This window comes from Poecilia formosa, unplaced genomic scaffold (assembly GCF_000485575.1).
Source record: "Poecilia formosa unplaced genomic scaffold, Poecilia_formosa-5.1.2 Scaffold533, whole genome shotgun sequence".
NCBI classification, from domain to species: Eukaryota; Metazoa; Chordata; class Actinopteri; order Cyprinodontiformes; family Poeciliidae; genus Poecilia; species Poecilia formosa.
This window is the reverse complement of record NW_006800472.1, coordinates 110,619-119,593: the sequence shown is the minus strand read 5'-3', so window position 1 is coordinate 119,593 and position 8,975 is coordinate 110,619. Positions and strand designations below refer to the sequence as shown.

At 37.4% G+C, this 8,975-nt stretch overlaps 2 protein-coding genes across 2 annotated transcripts; both read right to left on the bottom strand.

The window, feature by feature from the left end:
• Positions 1-272: 272 nt before the first annotated feature.
• On the bottom strand, positions 273-4,822 carry LOC107834154 (C-type mannose receptor 2-like). The gene is made up of 5 exons (XM_016664956.1): positions 4,504-4,822; positions 3,276-3,354; positions 2,752-3,129; positions 1,340-1,705; positions 273-1,051 (listed from the first exon to the last, which is right to left on the bottom strand). The coding sequence occupies exons 3-5, from the start codon at positions 3,005-3,007 to the stop codon at positions 705-707; spliced, it is 969 nt and encodes a 322-aa protein (XP_016520442.1). The 5' UTR covers positions 3,008-3,129; positions 3,276-3,354; positions 4,504-4,822; the 3' UTR covers positions 273-704.
• Positions 4,823-5,216: 394 nt separating this feature from the next.
• LOC103129300 (C-type mannose receptor 2-like) lies at positions 5,217-6,926 on the bottom strand. Its single transcript, XM_016664960.1, has 3 exons — positions 6,554-6,926; positions 5,990-6,343; positions 5,217-5,569 (listed from the first exon to the last, which is right to left on the bottom strand). The coding sequence occupies exons 1-3, from the start codon at positions 6,915-6,917 to the stop codon at positions 5,217-5,219; spliced, it is 1,071 nt and encodes a 356-aa protein (XP_016520446.1). The 5' UTR covers positions 6,918-6,926.
• Between the last annotated feature and the right edge of the window lie 2,049 nt (positions 6,927-8,975).

Genomic DNA, 8,975 nt, shown 5'->3' with positions numbered 1-8,975 from the left:
CCAAGGTCCCGTGTTCTGAATAAGATTGTTTTAAAGTTAAATTTAAAAAAAGCACATGAACTGTATTAGTGTTGTTCATGTTGCATCATTGTCATATTTTACTTTTGATTCCACATGTAGAGGAAAACATGCAGCAGATGTTGCTTTCATGAAACACATCACATGACTTGCTAACCTCTCTGGAGAAGCAGAGTTTGCAGAATCAGGACCTTTAAAAATGCATTTGAAGAAAGGACTCAAAATTCATAAATCAAGTGAGACGACATGATGTATTGAAACCTGAAAGAATCCATCTTTAATTATGCAATTCAGTTTCTCACGGAAAAACAACATTAGCATTAGTTTGAAATCTTCATGCTGAAAGAGATATATATTTTAATTAGAAATATACCCTAGAGAACTAAAACCACCATACTTTCTTTACGCACAATTTGGAAGTGTGTGTGCTTCTCTTCATCTCAGATTCTTTCCCCATTGAGCGAAGCGCATACTGATATTTATGTTTGGCAAGGAAGCCTGGATATGGAGCTATTTTAGCTTTACAAAGCTGCTAAGTGCAAATTACTTTTGATATGACTGTACTATGCATAAACAGGCAATAACAGAATACACACCATGACTGAGTAAAAACAGGAACTGGGTTGTGGCAAATTTGTATCAATAGTTTACATGTGGTTTTAACAGAGCAAAAAAAAATGTAATAATTAAGACACATAGCAGACAAAATTAAACTGCATATGATCAAATGTTTTGAACCACTGATATGGTCTTCCCGTCTCCATGGCTCCTGACATGTCACAGTCGTCCATCGGTTCACCTTTGGCCCAGTTCTTATAGCTGACCACCTCGTCACTGACCCAGAACCAAAAATCCAGAGTGCAGGTGTAACGCAGACCCATCCAGACTAGAGGACTTGTGGCCTTCCTGACTTTCTCCTGGACCCATATTTGGTCATCCATGTTGATGATGGTGACCAGGTCATGGTAGTGATCTCTGCAGTGGTATAAGGCGTCCTCCCAGGTTTTATTTTTGTTGATCAGGATCAGTTTATCTGGGAGAGAAACAGATAATACATCAAACCTAAATCTCTGATCCAGCTGTTGTGACGATAAGTTCTTCAAAGCCTGGAAATGCTTCTTTGGTCTGGGCTTTGAAAAACAGCAACGCCCAGAACTGACACATTCATGTTAATGCAAAGTGAACAATAGCATGTCAATGACTGCCAAATTCACGCTTTCATTGACTGAATTGTTTACAACATAATCTGTAATATTCCAGTTTGTATTTCAAGCAAGTAGATTGTTGTTTTATAGTCACAGATGTTGAAGGAAAAACTCACCATCATAACAGATGAAAGGTTTTGTAACATCACAGCTCTCATTCTTCCATCTGCCTTCACCACTGAATTCAACCAGGGCGCATTGACCGCTGTTGAATTTCTCATCATTAAACTGTAGATTCCAGTGTCTGAAAGAGAAACTGCTTCCATCTGACCACCTCCAGGTGTCTCTGATCAGGCCCATAAACACATATTGTAGTCCGTTTTGCAGATTGCCTGTCGATCTGAATACATTCCTCAGTTGTTCATCAGTCACCTGGTCCAGTCCACTGACCAGGTCTGTGTGCTCCTTTCTGCAGTAACTCTGAGCTTCCAGCCAGGTCTTCTTTTGTTTTATCAGATAGAATTTATCTGAAGTTTTTCTTTCTGTGGAGAGACAGTCAATGAGAGCAGGATGTGTTAAAAGTCGGGGACAGTTTCAGATCCCCAAGAAAAAAACCTCAAACTCTAAGTTTTATGAAAGTGGCCAGTTTGTCCTTCATCAGCCTTACCCTGTATGACAGCATTACTAAAGCAATAGCTCAGGATAACTTAAGCTTTGTCAAACCAAGTTTTAAAAGTTGACAGGGTGTCTTCTTCACAAACTAAAACTGGGAGCTGTTTCCACAGGAGAGGAGCCTGAGAACTAAAGGATCTGCTTCCTATTTTACTTATAGGAACCAGCAGTAAACCTGCAGTCTGAACTTAAAAGTGTCCACTAGGAACAAACTGCATTTAACAATCAGAACTCTGATGAATGAAGGAGCTTGATTTTTAATTAGATTTTATTCTGGATTTAACAGGGAGTCAATGAGGACAGCTAAAATTAGAGACATAAACCTTTTTGATATTTATCAGAAATCTTGCTCCACCTGCATCTCTGCTTCCTGGTCTGACCCCTCAGACCTCAGGATTTTGGAGACCTGATAAATTCAGCTAAATAAATAAATAAATAAATAATACAAAACCAGAGCAGCTGTTCTGTATTAAGTGGGATTAATGACATTTCTCAGGACCAGATTAGGTTTCCTCCAAAATGTTTACCTATAATCAATTTGTTTCCTGGACACCACCTACACAGCCAGTGGTGGAATGACAGCATGGTGCTCATCATGACGCCACAGGTCAGATCAGAGAAAATGACAGAATCTGGTGATGTTTTAATAAACTTACACACTGAAGCAGCTCTGATTGTAGTTACTGTTGTTTACTGTAAGCAAGGTGTCATTACCACCAGCATTAATGTGAGTTTTACTGATGTTCTTAGCTAGTTTTAAAAAAGATTTGATGGCTCTAGGCAAACATTTCATTATGGTCTCTGGTTTCTAACTGTGGGCTTAAAAGTGGGAACATTTTCATCATTGTATTTCTTTTTTCATGTTTATTTTAAAAGGGCAAAAACAAGACCAATTAATGACACAAAACAATCTTACCATTATAGCAGAGAAAGTACTTCTGTCTGTTGCAAGAGATGTCGCCCCACTTTAGACTTTCTGAAATAAAGCCACAGTTTTCAGTATCTTTATCATTTGGCTCATCATGGTTCCATTCTGTTTTATTCACATTGAACTCCACTCCAGGCTGAGACCAGTGCCATGTTCTCTGTGCGTTTGTTTGATCATACAGACCAATCCAAGCTTCTGTCATTGTTCCTGGTGATTTGCTGATGAGTCTCTTCATGTCCTTCATGTTAGTCACTGTGACCAGGTCAGTGTGTTTCTCTCTGCAGTACTGCTGAGCTTCAGTCCAGTTCTTTTCCTCATTAATGTAGAGAAACTGATAGAGCTGACAGTCAATGAAATAAAAATAGCCTGTTAATAAGAGAAAAGAAATTAAGTAAATGATTTGTATTTATTTATTTATGTGTAATCTGAAAACTTTGCTGGTTCACTGAAGCTGGTTTACAATTGATCAAAACTGTAAACTATAACTATAATGTTTATTCAGAAGCACTCACCCAACAGAATGAGAAGAAAAAAATTCAGCTTGATATCTGCTTGGTCAAAGGTCAACAGTTTGTTTTCAAAGAGTCATGTCTGTTGGGGAAAAAAGTAGATTATTTAGACACATTCTGTCTGTAATAGTAAGAACAATTACAACTAGGTTTACCACTAATCCAGATTATATTCTAGACAATTACATGTTTTCTGGCCAGGTTTTGTAAAAGTTGCTGTTTTTGAGTATTCATCCATTTAACTATGTTATCTCGAGTCTTAACCCTTTAAAATATACATATCCAGTTGCATCCTTTCAGCAAGATGTATTAATCGCTTCATTGTTTTCGCATTTCCACAAGTTTCTAAATGTAATGAGCCACAGCTGCTCCTCAAACACACATCCAAAAATTATTTCAAGAGGTGAAAGACCAATAGCAGCAGAAAAGGAGGATTTGTGAGAGTACACTATCCAGGACAGACGAGGAAGTCCAGCTGGTTTGTCTGGATGAGATCATTAGTCTGAGAGCAGCATCCAGATCTGGGTTTATTAAAATGTTGTTTTGTAGATGGAAATGGAGATTTTAGAATACAGCTGCACACTTGTAGTAGTGAGATTCATTCCTAACAATCAGAAAGCATACATGTGACAAAAATATTAACCATCGACAGTTTTGGGAGTCTTTTGGTTAAAGTTGAGCCAAATTCTCAGTGGTTATGGAAAGACGCTCTGTTCTCCTGGTTAATTTTTCACATGAGTTTTTAGTGGCTTTGTTTCTGAATGAACAAGATGTAATGGCTAATATCTCACAAACGAGATCACATTCATGGAAAAACTACACAGAAACCTTACATTGAAGCAGAAAGACTTCAAGATGCTGCATGAACTGACGAGTAAGCACATTGTTGTGAGGGAACCCAAAAGTATCGCGTGGCACTACGCAAGGTAGTGCAAAAGAAAACACATTGTCCATTGCTCAAAGGGAGCTGTATATATGACAGTAGGTTTTTCTTCTTTCTTACTTTCCTCAAGAAACTTTAAGCAAATCAAGGTAAATGTCTAACATTTGAGCCAGTTAGTTTCAGAGAGGACTTTATTTTTATTATTATGTTACAGTATAGAGATAACATGCAAAAAAAAAAAACATTGAAATGGTTATAAAAAGAGATTTCACCGCAAATGAAAAAAAAATGACACATTTAACAATAGAACAGGAACACGATCAAATGATGAGTAGAGAAGAGACTTACATCTGGTTACATCTGTTTGGATGAATGGTTCGGCTGAAGACGGGTCTGAGAGAAATGTTGACGTCGTCTCAGAACAGACGGCTTTTGTTGGCAAAGAGACAATTTGACTAAACGCGTCACTCAAGCCTGTTGCTCGGTTACATAAATAATACAACTCTGGGACAGATAACCATCTGCTAGGGAGAGTAGCTTCAGTCAGTGGTGTTTAGATTACTTTGTTATAGTCAGGAATGTCAATAATTTAGTCAAAAAAAGGTAGAATATTTGCAAAAACATGAAAGACAATCCAGACATGCTAATAACAAGCTCTGTCTGGATTCACTCTGGCTGTCTATGAGAATCCAAGGTTCATATTTGTGTCATCATTTTCCATAGATGTACTCATTTGCCTGTTGCAGCACACAAAAAAAATCTATGAAATATTTTTCCTGTAAATCTTTTAACTCCCTTCTTCCAAGAAACTCAGACAAGTGACTGCAGACCAATCACTGGCTCTGTCAGATGTTTTTTTCCCACTAAGTCACCGAGTGTCGAGTAAAGTGGAGAAATAATAAAATAAGTTTAAGTTCTGCAGCACATGACGGGGAGGCTGAATGTAACCAGATGTTTACAGACACCAAATAGAACATAAAACTGTTTGATACCAATACGATGGTAAAAAGTAAAGAACTCAACTAAAGCATGTCAGAGAAGAGCAGAATAAACCTTTTGGTTTAAATCTTAGAGCAAATAAAATTATGCTCCTCTCCGCCGTTTCTCTGGAACCACATGTGTCGTCCTCCTGTCTCCATGGCTCCAGACATGTTACAGCCGTCCGTCCGTCCTGACGTCTGGGTTGCCTGGGTTCTGTAAGCAATCGCCTCACGACAAACCCAGGACCAGAATTTCAGTTTGCAGTGGAAGCGCAGACCCAACCAGACGAAATAAGTCGATGCGTTCTTGACTTTCTCCTGGATCCATCTCTGATCATCCATGCTGGTGATGGTGACCAGGTCATGGTGGTGATCTCTGCAGTAGGTTAAGGCGTCCAACCAGTTCATCTTTTCACTGATCAGGATCACTTTATCTGTCATTGAAACAGAAAACAGAAAACCCAAAGGATTGTTCAAATTGTAAACCAAACCTCATGAATTCAACCAGTTTATTTTCTAATCACGCTTGATGCCTCTCCCACGACCTAATATAGAAACTGAAGACATAGTTTGCACAATAAATAATAGATTGGTAAAACATTCCCTGGTTGGATTTGTTTTAACCAGAAGCATTCAAATGACAAAGTAAAAATTTGTTGTAAATGACAAGACAGCATGAATCTATCGGGTCTTGTATCCAGAACATTTTTGGCCAGCAAATTGACTGTTTGATTGTTTGAATTTGTGGAGAATCCAGAAGACTATTTTATTTCAAAAGCACATGAACATATCAAAATAATCCAAATAAGATATTTTTCGGTCTGTGCAGAGATATTACGTAAACTTAAACTCACCATCATAACAGATGAAGGGTTTTTTCTCATCACAGTTCTCATTCCTCCATCTGCCTCCATCATTAAACACAGTCACAGTGCATTGACCACTGTTGATTTGCTCATCATCAAACTCTTTATTCCAGTGTCTGAAGGAAAAACTGCTTCCATCTGACCACCTCCAGGTGTCTCTGATCAGGCCCATGAACATATATTGGTGATTTTCTTTAGACTCTAACATCATCTTCAGTTCTTCATCCTGTAGCTGCTTCGTTCCACTGATCAGGTCTGTGTGTTTCTCTCTGCAGTAACTCTGAGCCTCCAGCCAGGACTTTGCTTCTTCAATTAGATTGAATTTCTTTGAAGTGTTGTTGTCTGTGGAATTAAAGTCAGGAGACAGAGGTCTAAAAAAATCTTTCTCAGAATCATTGGAATTCAAGAAAGATGAGAAGAACATTAGCAGCAACAACAGAAGAGGATACTATCAATTAGAAAAATACATTTTTATCACATTTTACAGCTCTCTGAAAAGTTGTATCTGCATAAAACTTTGTCAAAGAAAAAAATAAATGTACAGGTCATTACCGTCATAGCAAATAAATTGTGTTTGTCTGTTACATGATACGTCTCCCCACTGAAGATGTTTCCGTATGATCCCACAGTTCTCAGTTCCTGCATCATTTGGTTCCCCATGTTTCCAGTTTGCCTCCCTTTCATTAAACTCCTCTCCAGGCAGAGACCAGTACCAAGTTCTGGTACCATGTGTTTGATCATGCAGACCAATCCAGGCTTCCTTCATACTTCCTGGTGAGTTCCTGATGAGTCTCTTCATGTCCTTCATGTTAGTCACTGTGACCAGGTCAGTGTGTTTCTCTCTGCAGTACTGCTGAGCTTCAGTCCAGGTCTTATTCTCATTAATGTAGTGAAACTGATAGAGCTGACAGTCCATGAAACAACACTGAGCTGAACACAAAAAATACAATCACAAGAGTTTAAACATACAGAAGTCTGTCAGCTTCATTTGATTCACTTCAGAATACTCTCGTGTTACCATGGTTACATCTTAAGGGTAAATGCAAAATAAACGTCAGTGGGTTTTGACTAAAACATCAGCTGTAGTAATCATAAAGAGATACTTACTTGTCAGAATAAACAGAAATAGATTCCACTGCATGGTTGCTGGGTCGAATGGAGGTGACCTTTTTCACATTTAAACTCTTGTTAAATGTTTTCAGCCACTGTAAAAAAAAAAAAACTAAAAAAAGGCAAACAACAGACTAGACAGATACATATTTCCCCCAAGGATTATCAGAATATCTGGTATTTACAGTTTTTTTTTCTTTTTTTCAGCCACTTTGGTTGCATTTCTCTGATCAGAAGTTCAATTCTCATAACTGTTAGTTCAACCTCTACAACACTTACTGTGCTATTTCCAGACTACTGCAGCTTAATGTAGACGCATACAAGTTATTAACACAATGTAAAATAACAAGCAGAAGAAACACTTACGGTTCTGTCCTCTCGATGAGAACAGCCTTGTCCTGAAATTCAGCTGAAGGCAGAATTATGGAAATGTTCAGCCTCACCCATGACTGATTATTTTGTTTGCTTAGAGACCTTATTTCAATAAACCAAAAAGGAAAGCACCATGCATGTGAGCTGTTTCTTTGCGTACTTAAAAGGGTACAATAAGATGAGGTGGCAGAGGAACTGACCTGAATGAAGATTTGACTCTTAATGTGAAGCTTTCGAGGGTTAACAGATCCTGGGTGCTTGGATTTGATGACAAAGTTAACCAAAAATGTGGCATGCTGTTCTTTTCTGATTTTCAACATTACAATAAAAAAAATAAATAAACACACTTAAATAGGACAAAATAATTGTCACTTCAACTTGGGACCCCTATCATTTAACGTTTTTGTATTTTAACTTTTATAATCAGTATAAAGTTTCAGCATCAAAAACTTACCAAGAACTGACCAAATAAAAATTTAGTAAATATGAATTCAACTAAGTTGAGAAACAATGTATGGAAATTACAGTCATTATAAATTAAATTAAACCTGGAGGATATATATATATTATAATATTTTAATCTTAGAAAAAAAAAAAAACAAGCATAACATGAAGAGAAGAGAGGATGCAAACAGCAACACATTTAGCTGACAATATTTGTGTATTTTTTTTGCATTTTGTACTGATTATATCTGATCATTTCCCTACGGCAACTTGACTCTAGAAACAGACTCAACACTTTTACTAAACAAACGGACCCATAGAGGTACATTAGTTGTTAATGCCTTGGTCATAATGCAACTTTTTGCAATGATGCATCTCCATAAAAGATGCTGTGAGGATCAGCAGGAGCGTTTTTAATGCTAAAATACACACGCAAAGGTTCGAGATGGAATCACCTGACAAACACATTAAGCCCGGAAAGTTTCTTAGCGTCGATTTGGCACTTTAAATATGTCACGAGATTTTGAGACTTTCAGTGTACCGATAGAATGGTGTTGTGATCTAGATTATCTGATTGTCCAAAGGACAATGTTGCCTATCACCTGTGGCTTGTACATATGCGATGTTTAACATCTTACATTTTTCTCAAAGTCCAATTTATTTGAAAGTCTGGGATTTAACTTATTTTTGTGTAAATGTAATAAAGCTGTAAATTGCAGCTGCATTGGGATTATTGCTGTACGTTTCCTAAAATTCCCAAAATGCAGTGGGCTATTCTGGAACTTTCTAAGAACAATCAGCAAATGATCCTGACGTGTTTTTTTTTTTCCAATATGTGCTGAGAGGAGACAATCACCTTTAAAACTTTGCTATACTATATGTATAAAATCAGTAAAAGTAATAGTCAAGTTGCTGTAGAGAATTATGATGGTACATTATGTTGGAGGAAATTCGTGCTTAGGGAGTTTACTTTCATAAAAATGTTTGTTACTGCTGCACATGTAGGCACATGTGAAATAAAACTGGCCTAGTGATCAAATCCAGGCTT

Excerpts from the sequence above, each read along its gene's own strand:
- LOC107834154 (XM_016664956.1), bottom strand. The coding sequence starts at position 3,007 with ATGAAGGACATGAAGAGACTCATCAGCAAATCACCAGGAACAATGACA. Across the intron at positions 1,706-2,751 it reads GTACTTTCTCTGCTATAATG|AAAGAAAAACTTCAGATAAA; the intron begins GTAAGATTGTTT and ends GTCTCTCCACAG. Across the intron at positions 1,052-1,339 it reads ACCTTTCATCTGTTATGATG|ATAAACTGATCCTGATCAAC; the intron begins GTGAGTTTTTCC and ends TTTCTCTCCCAG.
- LOC103129300 (XM_016664960.1), bottom strand. The coding sequence starts at position 6,917 with ATGGACTGTCAGCTCTATCAGTTTCACTACATTAATGAGAATAAGACC. Across the intron at positions 6,344-6,553 it reads ACAATTTATTTGCTATGACG|ACAACAACACTTCAAAGAAA; the intron begins GTAATGACCTGT and ends TTAATTCCACAG. Across the intron at positions 5,570-5,989 it reads ACCCTTCATCTGTTATGATG|ATAAAGTGATCCTGATCAGT; the intron begins GTGAGTTTAAGT and ends TTTCAATGACAG.